The sequence below is a fragment of the Nelumbo lutea genome, chromosome 4 (assembly GCF_056320005.1).
Source record: "Nelumbo lutea isolate HS-2025 chromosome 4, American lotus-T2T, whole genome shotgun sequence".
Classification (NCBI taxonomy): Eukaryota; Viridiplantae; Streptophyta; class Magnoliopsida; order Proteales; family Nelumbonaceae; genus Nelumbo; species Nelumbo lutea.
The window spans coordinates 21,396,212-21,417,940 of record NC_142687.1 but is presented as its reverse complement, the minus strand read 5'-3'; the positions used below and the strand labels follow the sequence as shown (position 1 = coordinate 21,417,940).

The window sequence follows — 21,729 nt, the reverse complement described above, 5'->3', positions numbered from 1 at the left end:
GGTATCAACCCAGGGCCTCTGACGTTCTCCTTCGCTCCTCGCAAGGCTCGGCCCACCAGCCCTCGGCCACTCCAAGCCTTGGACTACCCAGCCATCCCTCGGCTCAGAAGCAAATTGACAATGTTGCCCTCAGCCCATTCTGACCGGCAACAATTGTCATGCATCAACTTTGGAGTCATGGTGCGATCGTACTCTTGACAGTAATGTAGAAGCCACAAATATAACTGAAAATAGCATTTTTTTTTATTTGTAATAGCTTGTGTACACTAGTATAGATGAACAATACTTGATCAGATCATGTACCTAAACCCCAAAAAAAGCAAAAGAAAAGAAAAGAATGGAGTGCATATGGATCTTAACTTTCTGAGGCAGATGACCCTTTTCCACCAAGGGTCTGAATTATAGCTTCCAAAACTTTAATGTCACTCTCTCTCTTGTATATTTCCTCTTGCTTAGCACGCAGCTCTTCCATGTGTAATTGGAATACCTCTGCAATGACAAAAATGCTAACTTGCTAAGCATATATGGTAGACTGGCAAATATATCATTGCAAGGTTATCTGTCATGGTTTCAATGTGCAATACAGACTGATAAATATCATTCCAAAAATCAATTTCAACATGATTTATTCAAAGGTATGGTACCCAAATACCTTACAAAAATGTTGTATCTTGTTGGATACATAAATTGTTATGTATATAGATACCTAAAGGTGCAAAGCACCCGCATCATATCCAATAGATGCAGATCTTATAATTCTGTTTTTATTTACATCTTTCCTTCTTTCATAAGAATCTCTATACATGGAAGTATGTTGTACTGTTTACTCTTATGAATTTGCTGCTTGCCAATAGGCATTAACATTCCTAGCCACATAGAAGTGATAAACGAAACAGGCTTAATGGGCATGAGATAAAGTTCAGACTATCATACTTGTGGTGTTCTCAAGCTCCCTTGTGACCTCTTGTGCATGTAATTCAGCAGCTTTCTGTGCAGCCTCAGCCTGTCGTTTTTCTGACCTAGCATGAGCAGCAGCTGTAATTGCAGCATCAAGCTCACGTTCTAATGTCTCAACCCTTTGTTCAAGTGCCTAATCCCAAAAAATGAATATTGTCTATCACAAAAACAGTATATGGAGCTATAACAATTGGTTGCAAAAATGGCTCGACCCACATTTGAAAAAATTGAACACAGGCAGACACAACATAATCTATTTCAAAAATTAGTGTCACTGCTTTACCACAAATAATGACTAGACTTGTTCACGGGTTGGGCTTTGCCTCTAATATTAACAAAATATATTCAGGCCCAAGCCCGGACTGACCATCAGGCCTAGATCTTGAGTCCAAGCCCAGCCCTCGTATAAAGCCCAAAGCCCAACTAATAAATTGGGCAAGAAGATTTTTTTTCATTTTAACTCAATAACAAAATTGATTCATTTATATTAAACGACTTCAAAAGCCAAAAATTCTGAAAGATCTCAGTATGGCTTGAGAAAAGAGAAGAATAAACAAAAATATATAATATATATTTTTTATTATATAAAATAGGGTAAAATACAAAAACCTCCACTGAACTTTTGAGAAATTTGACAAAAACCTCCCTTCTGTCACTTTCTTAGATGGAAAGCATTAGACTGATGCACCAATTTCTTCTAAATACCCATTCTACCCTTTTATAAATTATTTTACATACAAAATTACTGAAATAACCCTGTTTTTTTTACTTGACAAAAATCCCCTTTTAACGATCATCTTCTAATGTTTTTGTCGAATTAAAACATGGTTATTCAGTAATTTTGTATGTAAAATAACTTATAAAAGGGTAGAATGGGTATTTGGAAGAAACTGCTACATCAGTCTAACATTTTGTCTGGGAAGGTGACGGAAGGGAGGTTTTTGTTGAGTTTCTCAAAAGTTCAGGGGAGGCATTTGTTAAAATGAAACTATAGGGGAGGTTTTTATGATTGTCAGAAACTTCAGGGGAGGTTTTTGTATTTTACCCTATAAAATATAATAAAAGAGTCAGGCCTAGCTTGGGCCCAGACCAGGCTTTTTTGAGAAAGCCCAAGCCCGGCCCGCAATAGAGTTGGGCCTAGTGTTTTGGGCCCCAGACCGAGCCCATAAACCTAAAATTTTGTCCAAGCCCAACCAAGAGCAGGCCAGGTCAAACCAGCCCATGAACAGGTCTAATAGACTCGTAATGACTATAAAGTCCATTACTTGTATTCTGCAAAACCTTCAATCAAGAATCATTCTGCAACCTTTTCCTAGTTACTATCAAGTTGGATGATGACGTAAACTACAGAATGGAGTTGCTTTTTGGTACAAGTATCTCTCAATTTTGAAAGCATCAGCAAGGCTAAACTGCAATACAGAAAGAACCAACCCACACTAAAAAATATATAAAAAAAAAAACCCTAGGAAGCAGCATCAAGTTCAATTGTCCTACTTTGATGAACTAGATATTCAGATCCACGTAGCTGGAGATGATTTGGAATTCAGTTGCTGACTCTCAACTATTTGGACTTATCTTCTTGTCTTTCCATGAAAAGTTCTTCCAGATTAGGTAATTTACCAAGATTTTTGTAGGAATTTATTTTGTATTTTGATATGAGAAAAGATAATTAGTAGGTTAATGCCTTCTATAGCACGATAAGAAAATTTTTATAAAAGGAAGGATCCCCTGGCAGTATTTGGGACAAAGTAAAGGACTTGTGACTCATTAGCTCTAACTGGAGGTATTCACATATCCATGATAAGAAATTATTTGTTTGAAATTAAGGAGGTCTTCACATGCATGATTTTCCATCCCATCAAATACTCATGAACAGTTGACAGGTTTAATAAAAAAGATCTTGCAGTAATCCCATTGCATTAAAGAAGGAAAAGCCACTTGGTGAACTGAAACTACACATGCAATCTCAAAGAACAAAGTGGTCTAGATATTGGGGAAATTAGAGACAAGGGGTAAAACCTGCTTGTGAAATGATACTGGAGTTTAGAGACTGCAGGCTCAATATCAACTCAGGCAATGCTTATTTTCTATCATCATAATATGTTTGCCATGGATTATAATAGAACCATGACATTCATGGTAAGGGCCATGGTGGTTTCTTTACAGGTATGCCCATACCCCACCCCCATCAAGCACATCAGGACTGGATCCAGATACTTCGTAAGGGTTATCCACCAAATTAGCCCATACCCATGCCAGGTCCATTATTTACTTTCATCATTTAAAAAATTCATGGGATATTCCACAAGAGCAACAGCATTCTGGAGCATTTGATGAGAAATAAACACAAGAGTATTTGAACAAAGAAGAAGTCAAACTATCATTGATCTAATCATGGTGAGAGTGGCAAATGGATGATGACAGGGAATAAGTTCAAGAGCGTCATCATGAACTCTATCATTCCTTTTTTTATCAGTAACAATCAAACTTTTATTAATTGATCAGAAAAATAGCAGATTACAGTGGATAATATGGGCAGCTAGCCTCAGCTAAACGCCTGTGAAACCCTTCAGCTACAACTCCCCCTTAGGATACAAAACCCCAAAACATCAGTTTTCTTGCTGCCCTTTGCCTTGCTAAACCATCTGCAATACAGTTAGCAGATCTGTACACCCAAATCACCTCAGCTCCCAACTCTGCATTAGAGTTCTAGTTTCCCATGACATATGTTTGTGCTTCTCCAATCCTTATTATCATGAACTCTATCTTGAGGAATTGGCAAATGATAGCTGGTTTTGCACTGAGGAGACAGCATAGAACCGTTGAATAGGTTGGTCCAGAAATGGGCAAGATAAGATTTTAACTTTGCAGCAGCCCAGGTAGAAATTTGCCTTCTGGGATAGGTGGAATCTTTAGAGATGGTGCTGGGATATCTTACTAAGCTACTCACTGAAGGAACTTCCCTTAAGGAAGAATTGCTCACACTTCTTCAATGATGGAGAATAGCCTTAACTTCAGGCTGGGATGAGTTTGGAAGAATAGGTTGTCTATGGGTGATTAGTTGGCTGTCCTCAAATATAGATGTTCCTTGATCCCTTTGGTTCTTTTTATAGAAGCAAAGGCTTTTTTTTTTATAGGAAACAGTAACTTTCATTAGATAAAAGCATAAGAAACAACTGTCACCTTCCAAAGTAAAAGGTGACCTCTGAATAACAAAAAATCTTACAACATTGCACAAAACAAAAACTCCCGATTCACCCCCTGTTTTGTTAGGTAGTCAGCTAAAGCATTTGCTGACCTCCTAGACCAATACACTTTTGCATCCAGCTCCCTTGTGAGGCTCAATAATTCCCTTACCTGTTGTCTAAGGGACCACATTCCCAAACTGTTTGATTGCAGCCATCCTACTACTAATTTTGAATCCCCCCCCCCACTTCCAACTGTTGGAAACCCAATTGCTTGGCCCATCTGAGCCCCTGGAGGAGCACCAAAACTTCAGCTCTAAGCGAGTCCCCCACACCTATTGGGCCAGAATACAGAGCTAGGATTTTTCCTTCCGTGTCTCTAAACACACCCCCTATTCCAGAAGGTCCGGGGTTCCCAATAGAGCTGCCATCAAAGTTCAGTTTGACATGACACTGCAAAGGAGGGGACCAAACTGCTTGTATGGTAGGTGATGAAGTAGAAGATCTTGCTAAAATATAGAAGCAAAGGCATCATGACTGCTTGTTCAGGAGAGCTCCAAACTGCAAATAGTTTATGCCTTAGCAACTAGCAATGGATGGTGATTCAACTGATATTCCTTGAGGGGGATGGATCTTGCTGTCTATCATGCTTATTTATGGTCAGCCTAGTATGGTTTGCCCTTGTCCCATTTATTCCAAACACTAAGACAATGGAGCTTTCTCAAAATCCTTTACTAGTAAAGCTAATGGTCATTATTTCTGATAAAACAATTTTTAAGTGTTGATGTTTATCATAATAAACTTGTGTGCATACACACAACATTTTCCAAGAAACATACTGTACTTTTTACGTGGGTCGGAAGGGTGCAAATGGGTTAAGCTGATTCCCTTGCCAAACAAGGGGCTTTTCAGGCAGCAACTATTTTGGGCTTCTGTAACTTGGGATTGAAAGTTGTACTATTTGGGGATGAAAGTTAGGAATGACACTCCCATCACCAAGTTGTACTAATTTCTGTTAATGAAATATAATAAAATAAAATATATTTCTGCTGATCATTAAAAGAAAAAAGAAACATACTGTACTTTTCAATAATATGGAAAATAGACATTCTTTTTTATATACCTCTTCTAATTCAAAATATACTTTTATTTGATATACCATAAACATATAAAATAAGCCAAGCTTTATATCCCAAACTTTGTAAACAAAAGCATGTTGAACACTAATACATATTTAGCTGATTCTTTACCTTATTGTGTTTGTTCGACCCAATTTTTACTATACTCTTTGTTTTAGGTATGAAATTGCAATCGTAATTTCTTCTACCATATTTAAGTTGTTTGCATATTCACTATGGTATTTATCCTCTATAGATCTCAAAATTCATATAATCATATATTACTAAGCTAACTAGATTAATTCCTAATAGGGTATTAGTTTGTTGGTCAAATTAAATTGGTTATTCACTGGATTGGACACTTTGTTCCCAGAATCAACTAACCAGGGGCAGGTACAATACCTAACTTGGAGCTAAGTACCCACTGACTACTAGCACCCCTAGATTTAGGCAACTTCACTAGCAAACCTTAATTGGAAGTTTTCCCTCATCTTTATGGGTCAGATTTGTCTAATATTATTCCATCTCAACCTTGGCCATATTTTCCCTTCCTTTCCTCTCTTGGAATTTTGGATTATCAAGGGATTATGTGAGGAAGTTGCTTAGCTTCTTCTAGAATCTATAGAATGCTGATATTTCCTTTGTGTAATTAATTCAAGAATGTAGATCTTTAATCATAAGGGTTCCAACGCTCTACTTAAAGCGTTACTTTTGACTAACTCTATATTCCTAAAAAAGTAGTTTTGGAAACAAGCATTCCTTAAGTCAATAACTTGTTTAGTAGTCATCATCATCATCCAAGCCTCATCCCAACTATAAGGAGTCAGCTACATGAATCCTGTTTCACCAATCCATTCTATTTAATGTCATATCCATTGTTAAATTATCAGTGCTTAAATCACTTCTTCTTAAAGGTGTTGTTGATGGTCTTCTATGCACATGGCCAAACCATCTTAGTAGGGGTGTTCAAATTCGGTTGATAAACTGAAAACCGAACTGAACCAAACCGAATAAGCAAGTTCAGTTTGGTTAATTCGGATATCGGTTTGGTTCGGCTTTTATTTTAAAAAAAATTGGTTTTCAGTTTCAGTTCGGTTTGGTTGAGACTTTCAATCAAACCGAAAACTGAATTAGTGTTTATTTAATGAAGTGTATTAAATGTTTAATGTGATCTATTTAATACTTTATGTTAATTAATTATTATATTTCCCAATGACAAATTTGGTGATTTCCCATTGGGCTTTAATTGTTTGTGAACAGCTTTTAATTAATAATTGTTAATTAAAACCTAGAATAATCATTAATTATTAATTGTTTTTGAAAAATGCCCAATTCGCCGATTCCCCATTGGCATAGAGCTTTGGGCATAGCTTTTAATTAATAATAGCTAATTAATTAAAACCATTGGGCTTTGGGGCATTCTAACTTTTAATTAATAATAATAGTCAATTAATTAAAACCATTGGCTTTTGGGGCCATTTTAACTTTTAATTAATAACACTTATTAATTATAAAATATGTATTAGTTGTTGATCAATGTTTGTCAATTATGTGGAATTAGGGCCTAACCAAACCGAACCGAACCAAATTCGGTTAGGGTCGGTTCGGTTCTGAACTCTAGTTCGGTTCTGATCGATTGGAGAAAATGGTTAAACCGAATAGTCAGTTAGGTCCTCAGCCTAACCAAACCAAACCAAACTGACCGGTTGTACACCCCTACATCTTAGTCTACTTTCTCTCATTTTATCACCTATTGGAGCCACTTCTAGGTTCCTTCAAATGACTTCATTTCTGATCCTATCCTCTCTAGTTTTCCCATTCATCCATCTCAGTTCTCAGCAATGCTTTTCTGCCACACTTGTTTTATGGACATGTTTCTCAACCACCCAACACTCTGATCCATACAGCATAGCTAGCTTTACAACTGTTTTATAATTTTTTTCCTTTAATCTAAGTGGTTTTACCTATCAAACAAACTTCAGATGCACCCCTCCGTTTTGCCCATCCTCTAATTCCATGGGCAGCATCCTCTCCAATCCCTCCCTTGCCCATAGAATTAGAGTAGGGCAGGAAAAATGGAGAGGTGCATCCAGAGTTCTGCTTTTTGGTTGACCGCACCCCTCCATTTTGCCCATCTTACTCTGAATCTATGGGCAACATCCTCTTCAACCTCCCCCTTGCTATGAATTATCAAACCAAGGTATCAGAAAAGGTCACATTAAGTTTTCTCTTGGTCTCCAATCCTAAGTGTACCCTACTTTGCACTCCTATTACTATTAAACTTACATATCATATATTCTGTTTTAGTCCTTATTTAAAAAAAAAAAATATCTTGTTTCTAAGGCATTTGTCCACAAGATTAATTTTACATTTAATACTTTAGTAGTTCATCAATTAAAACAATGTCATCAGCAAACAAGATGCACCATGGGACCTCCTCCTGAATATGCCAATTAATTATTATGTATGATCTGGGTTTCACAACCTCAGACCTGGGATCAGATCCCATCTTCAGATTCTTTATAATGGCCACTAGCTGACTTGCCCATCAAAGAGAAAAAGTAACTGCTTAGGTTTTTATGAGAAAAAGAAATAATACAAACTTGCTCCAATTTATTTAAAAAAAAAAAAACTAATGCCAAATATTATGCCCAGCCCAGCAATGAAGAGTTCATCAAAGAGATACCAAGGCAGAACTCAGCAAGGAAGAAAATAAGTTTGCACATATTAGCGAGATATATTTCCTTGTTAATGTGACAACTATTGGACTTTTCTGTATATTCTATGCTTACATTTCATATAGAAGGCTTTCATTGGAACATGAATGCATCCATATTATATGGAACTCTTTGAAACCAGGGTGAAGCATTATCTCAACATATGTTGAAACTTGAAACCAATTCAAGATGCAATAAGAACCCTTTCCTTGGCCAATTTTATGGCAGGTGAATTTGTAATTCTTATGCTAATATTTGGGAACCAATTGTAAACTTGTAATGCATGATAAATTCAATAAACTCAATAATAAACTGCTTGTTAGTGCTGTTTATATTGATTTATACTTCTATATTTAATATGTTCTCTATTTGCATTGACTTATACTTCCAAATTTATTCCCCTGCACAATATCAACTATTGCACTATTTATAATGTAAAACTATAACTATAAAAGTATAAAATACCAAAATTGAAAATTAAAATACATCTGCAAAGCCCCAGAAATACCATATTTGTTCAATATCACTGAATCTAACACCTTGACTAAAAAAAGGTTTAGCTCCTTGTCCAAGTCTTGAGAGAGAGAAAGAGAGAGAGGAATCTTATTCAATTCAATAAGTCAGGGAGAATCTCCACCAGTCTACTTATTGGAATGACAGATGCTTTCTTACAATTAGTATTTCCCTCAATAGACCATTTTTTTAAATTGAAAATTGCTTAGCAGCACGATGAATATATTTGCAATCCCCCCTTGCAAACAACCAACAATAATTAGTATTTCCCTCAATAGACCATTTTTTTATGTTGAAAATTGTTTGGCAGCACAATGAATATATTGCCGATCTTCCCTCATAAACAACCAACAACAATTTGCATCCAGGCTTACATAGACAGCCTACCATATTGTAGATTAGCATAGATCATAACAAGGTACATCATCTGAGCAACTGCATTACAAAACTTGCATAATCTCAGATGGAGGGACAGTTAGAACTGAATCTTTACTTGCTGTGGATCCATGAACCTTCCATTGATAATCTCTATCCAAATGGATAGGCAAGTCTAGGTTGGATTTACAGAAATTAACCTAGCGTAGTTAGATGCTTTCACAAGGAAAAGAAAACATCCCAATGGGGAGACGTTTTCCCTTGCATTCGGAGGCAGTCACATAAAGAAGAAGCAACAGCAGTCATTTAAAATTTCCAGGGGCTTGACCTTCAGGTGGAAGTTGTTCTTTGAAATCAAATTTAAATCATTTTTTCTCAGAAGCAGAGGACAGTGGAGTCCAAGACAGGGTTAACTTTTTGCAAGCTTGCCTAGTTGGATGAGTCAATAATCCAACCGTTAGTGCAAGGAGCTTACAAAGATGGGTGAATAATCCTGACAGTGCCTGACAGGAGTAAGAGTCCACAAAATCGATGAGAATTTTTGGCTTTTCATTCTGCCTAATGCTGCAGAAGCTTGGAAAATCTTAAACATTGGCAACAGGTGCTTTCGCAGCACGCTCCTTCACCTAGAACCCTGATCCGATAGCTTTGGATCATGATCAAAGGTAGAAGACATAAACGGATTTGTTTGGATCAGAGTTTCTGACCTCCCTCTGTGTTTTTAGAGCTCAGAGGTACCCAAAAAGATCGGTGACCTTTGCAGGGGATTCATAGAAGTCAATGAGTCATCCTACTACAAGTGGTCTATGGAATGTATCAAAATCAAAGTAAGATGGATTAGTCTTCCTCCTTCATCAGTAAACCTAATTGCAAATTGAGTTATGTACATCATTACCATCTGGCCGGAAAGAATGGCTATTCTGGAAGGCATTTCCTCAGCAATGGTGGACAAGGATATTGTCCATAAAAGATTGGCTGGCTGGGCGATTGAAGAGGACATCAAACTAGCGATAGAGAAAGAAAGAGAAAGGGAGATCTCTTTAAATGTAAAGGATGGTGTGGATTTTCAACCACTCCAGAAGCTTTCTGACAAGGAAGGGGACGATGGTTGGGTTACAGTGAAAGGGAGGAAGAAGAAAAGACGTGGTTGTTATCACAATCATTCAAGGATTGGGAGATCGAAGGGTCATGAAGAGACCTCAAGCATAGAGAAGGGGGCTTTCAAAATTCAAAAATAAACAACTTTCTACCAGAGGCTGCTTCCAGATACAGATTCTCTTTTCCTAGTAAGGATATTTGGTTGTTTGTTGGCCCCCCAAAAGTGAAGTTCTTTACCTAGGTAGCAGTGTGGTAGAAATGCCTAACCAAGCAATTGCTCATGAGAAAAGGTATAAGTCTGCCTGATACCCTTTGCCCTTTGTGCTAGGAGAAGAGGAGACAGCCAGTCATATCTTTCTTCATTGCAAATTCACCTATAAGATCTGGATGTTCTTCATTAAAGCTGTTGATGTTAAGGGATGTTTACCAGCCACTGTTCAGGATTTGCTCAATGCTTGGAAGGTTGTTGGGATGAGTAGGACAGGTTGTTATCCTAGTCTGCAATTCTCTTGGCTGTTCTGTGGTTGGTTTGGTTGGAAAGAATCAAAGAAACTCGAGAACCTTTGAACAGAAGAGTAACCTAGTCGAGAAAATGATCACTGGTGTAGTGGAGGCTCTAAGACAATGGTTATCAGTCTCTCCTCTTTTCAAGGACAGTGTTCTCTCCTCCGCTTTTTTGGCTGTTAACTGTTTTGGGGAAATCTGAAATCCTATTTAAAGAAAGTAAAATGGCATAACTTTTCTTTTTTTGAACAAACTATTGCGCTATCTGTGCGCCATGGGTGGGGGGAAGCCCCATGACATGCCACCACTCCCCCCCCCGAGTCATAATTTTAAGGAGCCATTTTGAAGGCATTTGGAATGAAATTAACTCACTTTGTCCTAACATGGTTTATCAATGTATAAACATAAGTTTATCATCTAAGATAGAATCATCAGCAGAAAGCTAATAATAACAAAATATAAATGAATTCGTTTCCTAAAATTCTACATGACAGCAGGACCTCGCTTATATGTTTTTTAATGCTTCCATGATGGCTCCGCTCTAGATTAGCATAATGAAATGATTTCATTCCATGTAGTCTTCAAAATACCAAAAAGTTAATCACAAAGATCTGTTGTTTATGAGGAAGAAAACAATACGATCACAATATTGGTCTAACTCAAAGTTTATCACATCAACAAAAAAGAAAACATACATACCCAAGAACATAATATCCTCACTCAGAACTTCTAAAGAGGATTATTTTTTAGGGTGAACTGCTAAAACCTCCCCTGGAGTTTATGACCATTGCTGAAATCTCCCCTGAAGTTTGGTAATTGCAATCACCTCCCCTAAACTTTTTGCTACGGTTGCAAGTAGACCCCCTATGTTAGAATCCTCTAATAAAAAGCATGCAAATTGTTGAGTGGGCCGACTTGTGTTTAGTTTATTTTCTTTTAAATTAAGATGTTGTTGGGCCTTGGGCCCATTAATTTTTATTTTTTAAAGAGCTGTAATTACTTAGTTTGAGTTGCCGCCCTACTAAGGGCATCTTTGTAATATCTCATACTTAAGTTAATTATAAATAGAATGAGGGGCTGGCGACTCGGGTTATGTAAATCTATCCTAGTCGGCCTTCTTCTCTTTTCTTCCCTTTCCTCTGTCTCTTGCTGAAATCCCCAACTTTCTACTCTTCCTTTCACAAGAAGCTTGGCCGAAATCAGCACATAAGGCTTTCTACTTGGTATCAGAGCAGGTTGAAGGTTCTTGAAGAGATTCGTTCCTGCAGCCTAGATCGGCCCACTACATGGAGATTTAAGAGGCTGATCGAAGCTTTCAGGTAAGCCCAGTTTTTGGATTTTCTTGATGGATCTGTACGCCTTGTAGCTGGTCTAGGGTTTCTCATCAGAATCAGGAAAAACTGGAGAAAGGGGAAGAGTCCTGATTTTGTTGGACTCTTCTTTTGACCTAGGTCGTGGCGCCCTATTTTTTTAGGGTTCCTCTGGGTTTTTTGTAAGGGGCGATTCAAGTTCCATGTGGTTTGGAGGCCTCTAGAGAGGGCGGTTGCTTCTTCTCTCTCTTCTCCCCATCCCACTGAAAAGGAATCTTTCGTGGGTAGAAAGTCTAGGACACCAAAGGAGTGTCGTTGGTTCCATAAGGTATTTTGTTTATTCTTGTTGCATTTTTTAGCTGTTTTTTGTACCTCTTTGAGACACATGGAGGGACACAGAGTTGAATATAAGCCCGGGAATGAAATGAGACCAGTGGGAGGAGGTGCTGGAGACCCCTTCAGAGCCGGAACCATTACTACAGTTAGGTTGGATGGTACAAATTACTTGGAATGGTCCCAATCTGCAAAGATGGCCATTGGAGCTCGTGGAAAATTGGGGTATATTACTGGTGAAGAGGTAAAACCCGAAACTGGCAACTCCCGGTGGGTGCAAGAAAATTATATGGTAATGAAATGGTTGTGTAATTCTATGTTGCCACATATAAGTAAAAACTTTTTATGGGCAAACACTGCTAATGAGATATGGGATGGGGTTGCAGAGACCTATTCACAGAAGGAGAATGTTGCTAGGGCTTATCAACTAAGAAATCAGATTATTGCTACTAAGCAGGGAGATAGATCTGTTGCAGCTTATTTTTCAGTCCTTAAGACCCTGTGGCAGGAGATTGACCATCTAGAGACCTTTGCTTGGGAAACCACCAAGGATGCAGCTACCTATCAAAGACACTTAGAGAAGTATAGGGTGTTCGAATTCCTTGCTGGCCTTAACCCTGAGTATGACATTGCACAACAGCATCTTCTTTCTAGGGACAGTGTCACTCTCTCCCAAGCATATGCATTCGTGTCAGGAGAGGAGTGCAGGAGGGATGTAATGATGAAGAATCTCATGTCTGATCAGTCTACTATGGCAAGTGCTGTGAAGCCTAAACAGAATGGCAATGAGAACAAGAAGGAAGACAAAAGGGACTTAGTCTGTGACTACTGTAAGAAATCGAAGCATACAAGAGATACTAGATGGAAGCTTCACCCACATCTTGTGCCGACCAGATTGAAGAATAAGAAAGAAAATACACATATGGAAGTTACTGGTGACACTCCGGCCCCCCTACTACAGCTGCCTTGGAGTCTGTTGCAGCTGCTGCAGTAAGGGCCGAGCTTGAGAGGTTTGGGTTACTTCTGAATCAGAGGGATACAGGTAGTTCCAATTCAGCCGCAACCAGACAACAAGGTACAGGTAGCACAGGTGGAACTCACTCTACCTCCCTTGCCCACACAGGTAGTCCACATGTCACTGCAAACTATGTTTCTGCTTCAGGTAAGGAGAGATCTCCTTGGATTATAGACTTTGGAGCCTCAGAGCACATGACCCATTTTCTCCTCTTACCAGCTTAGTTCTGGCAGAGATAGGGTCTCCACAGCTGATGGATCCCATGTTCCTATTGTTGGGAAGGGATCTGTCAAGACTAATGATTCCATTTGTTTACCCTCTGTCCTCCATGTTCCTAGATTGAGCACCAACTTGTTATTTGTTAGTAGTTTGACTAAGAATCTGAACTGCTCAGTAATTTTTTCTCCTGGACATTGTATTTTGCAGGATCTAGATTCAAAGAGGACGATTGGTAGTGGTCGTGAAGTGAATGGAATCTACCTCCTGGATACTCTTCCAATTCACCAAAGTCATCATGTTTGCAAGGACAGTGAGTCAAAACTTGTGGATCAGATTATACTTTAGCATAACCGTCTGGGTCATTTGTCTTTTTCTTCTTTAAGTTCTTTGTTTCCAAAACTGTTTGAGTCTGTGAGTCTGTCAAGGTTGAAGTGTGAAGGTTGTGAACTTGGAAAGCATTGTAGACACTCTTTTAAACAGAGTAATAAAAGATGTTCTTCTACTTTTGATGTTATTCATTCGGATGTGTCGGGCCCTTATCATGTTCCCTCTATGGGCGGCTATCGCTATTTTCTCCTGTTTGTGGATGATTTCTCTCGATATTCCTGAATTTACTTGATGAAATCACGTGATGAGGTGCCATCCTTGGTGAGGCAATTCCATCGGATGGTATTAACACAGTTTGGAACTAGAATCAAGATGTTCAGATCTGACAATGCTAGGGAATATTTTGAGAGACATCTTGCCTCATATCTGTTGGAGTATGGTGTTGTCCATCAGAGTAGTTGCTCCTACAATCCACAACAGAATGGTGTTGCAGAGAGAAAGAACAGACACATTGTTGAGACGGCAAGAAGCATGATGATCACAGCGATAGTTCCGGTTCGTTTTTGGGGTGATGTTGTTCTCACGGCAGTATATCTGATTAACAGGATGCCTACTCGTATACTTGGATTCAGCACTCCATTAAGCCTTCTTTTTCCTCAGGGGGAGATGTTTCATATTCCTCTAAGGGTGTTTGGGTGTGTCTGCTTTGTGCATATTCTTGGTCCTTACCGTTCGAAGCTTGATCCCAAGGCAAAGAAATGTGTCTTCCTTGGATATGCAGAGAATCAGAAAGGGTACCGCTGCTATGATCCAGTCTCTGGGAACCGGTTTGTTACTATGGACATCACCTTTTTCGAATCTACATACTTCTTCTCAAGGAATCCTTCTCAGGGGGAGTGTTTTGGGGAAGTAAGTCAGCAGTCTATCCCTCTCCCAGTTCCAGTTCCTGTGTCTACCACTGTGCTCGACAACCATCCGATGTCACCTACCTTGCCACCCCCTTTGCATTCCGTCTCACAGTATTATTCACGGCAGAGACTTCATAAGGAGGTTGATTCCACTACAGCAAAACTCACACCACTTCCTGTCAATCCCTTTGAGACTCCAGATTCGGCTGATACAGATCCAGGTATTCCTCTTGATCCCTCTACTATTTCAGTTCCCATTGGTCCCACCAACACTGTTACAGATAACCTTGATCTCCCTATTGCTCTTAGAAAAGGGAAGAGGAAGTGCACTGCTCATTGCATATCACAATACTTATCCTACAGTGGACTTTCTCCTTCCTACCGTGTTTTTTTTCTCTTCTCTTAATTCCGTGTCTATACCCAAGGGTGTTAGTGAGGCTCTCTCCAAACCTGAGTGGAAGGCAGCTATGCAAGAAGAGATGGAGGCTTTGATTAAGAATCAGACATGGGAGATTGTGGACCTACCAAAAGGCAAGGAGATAATTGGATGCAGATGGGTTTACACAGTAAGTATAAGGCAAATGGAAGCATAGAGAGGTACAAGGCAAGACTTGTTGCAAAAGGATACACACAGACCTATGGCATTGATTATCTAGATACTTTTGCACCAGTTGCAAAGATGACCTCTGTTCGGATACTCCTTTCTCTTGCTGCCTCATACTCTTGGCCCTTGTTTCAATTGGATGTGAAGAATGCTTTCTTAAATAGGGATCTGCAAGAAGAGGTGTATATGGATCTTCTAGCTGGTTTTTATGATAATGCTAAAGTGGGAAAGGTATGCAAGCTGAAGAAGTCACTATATGCTTGAAACAATCCCCCAGAGCATGGTTCGACAGATTCAGAAAGGCCCGGATTGTTTTTGGCTACACTCAAACTCAATCTGATCACACCTTGTTTGTGAAGCGCAGGGGATCCTTGGTGTCAATCCTAATTGTTTATGCGGATGATATTGTTGTCACTGGGAATGATCTGAGTGAGATTGATAGTCTGAAGAGGAACCTGCATAAGGAATTTGAAATTAAGGACCTTAGAGAACTGAGATACTTCTTAGGCATTGAAGTTGCAAGATCGAAACATGGAATTTTTATCTCTCAAATGAAGTATGTCTTGGACCTTCTCCAAGAAACAGGGAAACTTGGAACAAAGGCAGCTAGCACCCCCATTGATCAGAACCATAGAATCAGTGCATCAGAAGGTGAACCAGTAAAGGACCTTGGGAGGTACCAAAGACTTGTGGGTCGGCTACTATACTTGTGCATGACAAGACCGAACATCTCCTATGCAGTAAGTGTAGTGAGCCAATACATGCATGCTCCACGAGACCAGCACTAGAAGGCAGTTGACAGGATCCTTGCTTATCTGAAGGGGCATCCAGGCAGAGGCATATTGTTTACTGATCATGGACAGCTCAAGCTAGAGACCAATACAAATGCGGACTAGGTAGGATGCCTCGATGACAAAAGATCAACTTCAGGAGTGTGCACCCTAGTTGGGGGTAACCTAGTCTCATGGAAGAGTAAAAAACAAACAGTTGTGGTAAGATCAAGTGCAGAAGCCGAATATAGGGCCATGGCACATGGAGTTTCAGAACTTCTCTGGATCCGTTCTCTATTGGAAGAAATCGGTGTTCAGGCAGAAGAACCTATGATGCTATACTGCGATAACCAGGCAGCAATTAATATTGCTCATAATCCAGTCCAGCATGACCGAACTAAGCACATTGAAGTAGATAGACATTTTATCAGAGAAAGGATAACTTCTAGAGAAATTTGTCTTCCATACATTTCTTCTGATCTGCAGCTTGCTGATGTCCTCACAAAAGGCGTTGCAAAGAATAAGCTGGAGCATGATCTACGCAAGTTGGGGATGTATGACATCTACTCCCAACTTGAGAGGGAGTGTTGAGTGGGCCGACTTGTGTTTAGTTTATTTTCTTTTAAATTAAGATGTTGTTGGGCCTTGGACCCATTAGTTTTTATTTTTTAAAGAGCTGTAATTATTTAGTTTGAGTTGCCGCCCTACTAAGGGCATCTTCGTAATATCTCATACTTAAGTTAATTATAAATAGAATGAGGGGCTGGCGGCTAGGGTTATGTAAATCTATCATAGTCAACATTCTTCTCTTTTCTTCCCTTTCTTCTGTCTCTTGCTGAAATCCCCAACTTTTTACTCTTCCTTTCACAAGAAGCTTGGCCGAAATCAGCACATAAGGCTTTCTACCAAAAAAAAACCTCCCCTGAAGTTTGGTAATTGCAATCACCTCCCCTAAACTTTTTGCTACGGTTGCAAGTAGACCCCCTATGTTAGAATCCTCTAACAAAAAGCATGCAAATGTCTAAAATACCCATGCAATAACTACCGAAGATAGTTTCTACCAAAAAAAATACAAACTTTATAAACAACAAGAAAAAATAGTGAATTTAAAGTTGCAGCTTCACCTTTGATTGATTGATATGAAGGGTTAGAAAATAATTGAATTTCAGAAAAGAGATCGGAAGGGCTTGGGCTAGTGATTCATATGAGGAGAAAATTTGGAAAATAAACATTTTGGTCAAAAGTAACTGCATGGGTATTTTGGACATTTTCATTCCTCTTTTTAGAGAATTCTAACAAAGGGGATCTACTAACAACTCTGTCAGAAAGTTTAGGGGAGGTGGTTGCAATTATCAGACTTCAGAGGAGGTTTCAGCAGTGGTCAGAAACTTCAAGGGAGGTTTCAGCATTTTACCCTTTTTTTAAACCCGAAGTGAACAAAATAAACTATCTCAGACTCATTTCCAGTTTAAACATGAACAAATACAATGGAAACCCTTGAATCAACCAATAGACAAATCAAATGATCTTAACCCATTTATAACATCTATAGCTCAGAAAAAACAAGTAAAACCCAGTAGCCCTTCCCCTAGCTACTTAAAAATAACAAAAAATAACAATAACAATAAATTATAAAAGTAAAATCAGCCAAACTTTTAAGGATGAATTCCAAGAACTCAGTATGTTACCAATCAAAAAGAAAAACATTAACCAAACTCACCCAAGCATACAAGTTATACGTAGTAGAGAAAAAGACAGATAAATAAGCATGGAGTAGAAGAAACCTATATCATAAATGAGTATGCCCAAAACCCAAACAGCAAAATTGGAATACCTTGATGATACGAGCCTGCTCAGAGCTCAGTGATGCTTTGGCAAATGTTTCCTCGTCTACAAAAACAGCCTTCTTCATTAGGAGTTTCTGTAATGAATCAAGATTGGCTCCCATCTCTGACAAATTTACAATTGATGCACTCCATCTCTCGTTGCCCTTTTCCTTCTCTTCCATCTTTCTTGTGAACTAGCGTTGAACTCTAATCTAAGCAGCTGTCAATTTAATACATAGGAGAGTTACTTCTACAGAAGGTTCTTTTTTATCAGTAACTGTTAAATCCATTTACTGAATTTGGAAATGTATTATAAATATGTACATATGTGACAACTTACAAGAACCCCAATAAGGTGGCTAGCCTTGGCTAGCCATCTTATTCCTGGTTATACACAAGGACTACAAAATTTCCCCCTGAGGTGTGAGGTCCTATACCCCAATACATTTGCCTTCAGTTTACCCCAAATTTTTTGCTAGTCCATTGGAAACAATGTTGGCTTCATATAGGAGTCCAGCTGTATGGTGTCTTCAACTCCATTGTCAGCTTTATGGTTCCCCTCATTATATGCCTATATTTCAATGGTCATGCTTCATTACTTCTCAGTCATCCTATGATCACATGTGAGTCTCCTTCGATAAATGTCCTTTTTTATAAGTAAAGAGAGAACATCGATTAATGATAGTCTGGAAAATTACATGGAACCAAAGAGAGGTGCAAGGTGCAACCTCTCATAAGAAGTAAAACAATATTATAACTGTTGCAATCAATATGTCATTAAGAAGTAGATATTGCCATGTAGAACAACCAATATTTCAGCCCTATTTGAATCACCTGTCCTGATTGGACCAGAATATAGAGATAGATTATTATCTTCCCAACTTCAGAACAGTCCCTCTATTCCGGATGGACCTGGATTCCCATGCTACATTCATCAAAATTTAGCTTGGTCATGTTTGGGCATGGAGGAGATCTGCAAACATCTATCTAAATACATTCTGATCCAAATAAACTGGATTAGGAGATCTGCAAACAGCATGGCTGATGATTTAGCTAAACAAGGAATTCAGAGACAATCCATGTTCTGGGCTTAATATTGGGATGGTTTTCTTCTAGGGCTTGTTGTTTCTGCCGACAACTTCTTGTTGTATATCACCATTTTAATTTAATGAATCAATTTGTTTGTGTTGCTGATAAAAAAAAATGTTTGGGCATGGAGGAGACCATTGTGGGTTACTTCTAAAGAAGTGCTTAAAATAATGTAAGAGAAGTGATAAATGCATGTTCTTATATTATTTTTGACTAGTACATATTGTCTTAACTTTGTTCCTCTTTATTGGTTTAGATTTTTTCCTCTTGGCAATGGCTGAGACTTTTAGATTAGTCACAAATTTAAAACTTAAAAGCACGTGCATTGTGTCAACTAAGGTTAAATGCAACCAAATTTTCTCTGTGAGCATACACTACCTGGGATTTCATTATCTATAAATTTCAAAAAAACTAACTAACAACAAAGACATCAAGAAAATAAGCCCCATAAAATTAAGATTTATGAAGGCCCTTTGAAGTTAAGGCAAACATAATTAGCTCTGGATTAATTAATACTCTGAGCTCAAAGAACCAAAAATTAGCATTTTTTAGAACATATAAGACTTGACAAGTTTTTTAGATAAGTTAAGATAAACAAAGACTTGAAAAGCAAGATGTTCGAACTACAAAGTAGAATGCTTGATCTAAAATATCAACATTTCTTCAACTTCGTTAACTGATCCACATAAAGGGGCCTGGCTTTAATAGGAATAGACATTTATATAAAGATGTAAATAAGGCATACCTAGCAATTTAGCATAGATATAACACTCTCAGTGTCTCCCTCACTCGCAGCAATGTGTACACCTTCCACTCTTAGGAGTCTGAATCAAACTGCAAATTTCACATAAATTTCAGGTATTACTCTTCAATATCAAATAAATGAATGAACCTCTGCTTAATTTGGAACTTACATGTCTTACACAACTGAGATAACCTACTAGAACGAGTATAAGCTCGTAAAGAGAGCATAAGAACATAACACAGGGAACCAAGAACAAGGAAGGTATTGATAAGAAAAAAAAATGTAAATTATCCAGAAGCACAAATTGATCTGGGGGTTAGTCTCTCTGGGAAGGTCCTGACACTTAGCTGAGATAAGAACTTTAGCATCTTGTTTTCCACTAAAAATAATGAACAGATAAAAGTACCAAATTATTTATCAACAAAAAAAAGTACCAAATTGAACCAGGTATTAAAGAATGTGATTTCTTTTCGACATGTAAAACAGTGTGTTTACCCTTTAAAAACACAACGAACCTTGTAAGGCACTTGGAGGAAAAGAGAAAAAGATCAACCTACTGGAATATGATTCTAGTGCATTCAAGTAAGGGAAATAAACAATTCTTAAATTATTGGTAAGCGATACTGTATTACAAACAATTCCAACATTTTGGGCAGTCAAAAAAATAGAAGGGAAAAACAACCTCTGCTAAATGAAAAAAGAATACAGACGGCCTCTCTGAATTTCGAGGATCCCCTGCTACTCGCCACTACTGGACATAAGGAATTAAAAGGAAAGGCTTTAAATTGTTTCTTTTTATTTTGTGAAAGTATGAAAATCGAAACTGCGATCCATCAACAAATTACATAGTTCTTATTCTTCGATAACTATTACTAGATCAATAATCAGTTTCAAACAGAATAAATTAAGCGAGGGGAATTTTTTTAAAAAAAAAAAAAAAAAACGTAATCAGAACAGAAGACTACATCACATCAAACAATTCAACATTTCTTAGTCTACCGCCATCAAACGTAGGCAATAAAGGACAAATTGAAACTACAGATTTATTCGATCTTCATGCTCTTTACAGGACGATACGAGATTAAAGAGGAGAAGTGCTGGGAAGAGGGTTCGTACAAGGGAAGAAGAGTGCTATGACAGTTGCTGACCGCGAGGTGGAAAACTGAACTGACTGCTGGTGTCTTTTCCTCTTCTTGTTCTCTTTTTTTGGGTAAACTACAATTTTTACCCCCACCCCCCGGGGGTTACGTCACTTCACTACCTAAACTTCTATTTACGTTTATGGCACGTGCTTATTTATCGAAATAACCCTATTTAGTCCACACGTGTAGAGCTTTTCCCAAACCCAGTTAAGCATTACCGGAGCCGGAGAAGATCGGAGCAGTTTTTAACAACCCCCAGTAAACCTTAGGTTAGTTTTACAAACTACAAAGTCGAAAGCTCACTATGGTCATCAGCATTTATCTAGTTACTTCCATTCACTTGATAACACGTGAGGTAGGTACGAGTGTCTTTTAATAACACTCTCAATTAATATTTTTTTATATTTTAAAATAAAAGTCTAAACAAATAGATAAAAATAGAAAAAATTTCATATTAGTACCATGTAATATAGTGTCACTTTGATGTATAAATTTTAAAACGTCAATCTAGTACCTATTAAGTGGCATTTGAAAAGACACAAATGTCTTTAATTATTATCTAATTCTCTTTATCAACCATCCAAATATTATAAAATGAATAGTCCTAAATCCTTGACTCTTCTTGAATATCATATGAGACATGACCCCAACTTTTTTTTGAATAGAAAAAGCAATAAGATTGGGATTGTTCATTTTTTACCAATGTTTGGATAATTGATATAGAGTTATGACAGTCAAAGGGCATTCATATCTTTTCAAATGTAACTTAAAAGTTAAGTGTAGGTATTGGATTGGCATATTTTAAAATTTTGATATTGAATTGCTACATTTTAAAGTTCAGGAATCAAAGTGGCACTAGACCCAAAGTATAGGGTATTAATCGAGATTTTTCCATAATGTAGTTTGGATGATTCCATTGATGGAGAAAAAACCATCCATGTGAAAACCATCAATGGATGATCCCATTGATGCAG

The 21,729-nt window shown here is 38.0% G+C and overlaps 1 protein-coding gene across 13 annotated transcripts; it reads right to left on the bottom strand.

The window, feature by feature from the left end:
• Positions 1 to 221: 221 nt before the first annotated feature.
• Positions 222 to 21,048, bottom strand: LOC148854508 (tropomyosin). Of its 13 annotated transcripts, none has more exons than XM_088985442.1 (6): positions 20,730 to 20,974; positions 19,614 to 19,702; positions 18,614 to 18,704; positions 17,788 to 17,999; positions 934 to 1,090; positions 222 to 489 (listed from the first exon to the last, which is right to left on the bottom strand). In XM_088985442.1, the coding sequence occupies exons 4-6, from the start codon at positions 17,959 to 17,961 to the stop codon at positions 356 to 358; spliced, it is 465 nt and encodes a 154-aa protein (XP_088841568.1). In that variant the 5' UTR covers positions 17,962 to 17,999; positions 18,614 to 18,704; positions 19,614 to 19,702; positions 20,730 to 20,974; the 3' UTR covers positions 222 to 355. The 13 variants fall into 13 exon arrangements, with proteins under 13 accessions (XP_088841568.1, XP_088841566.1, XP_088841573.1 ...); XM_088985440.1 differs by lacking the exon at positions 18,614 to 18,704 and adding an exon at positions 18,120 to 18,425; XM_088985447.1 differs by lacking the exon at positions 20,730 to 20,974 and adding an exon at positions 20,653 to 20,715.
• Between the last annotated feature and the right edge of the window lie 681 nt (positions 21,049 to 21,729).

Excerpts from the sequence above, each read along its gene's own strand:
- LOC148854508 (XM_088985434.1), bottom strand. The coding sequence starts at position 17,961 with ATGGAAGAGAAGGAAAAGGGCAACGAGAGATGGAGTGCATCAATTGTA. Across the intron at positions 1,091-17,787 it reads AGCAGGCTCGTATCATCAAG|GCACTTGAACAAAGGGTTGA; the intron begins GTATTCCAATTT and ends TTTTGGGATTAG. Across the intron at positions 490-933 it reads GGAGCTTGAGAACACCACAA|AGGTATTCCAATTACACATG; the intron begins GTATGATAGTCT and ends TTGTCATTGCAG.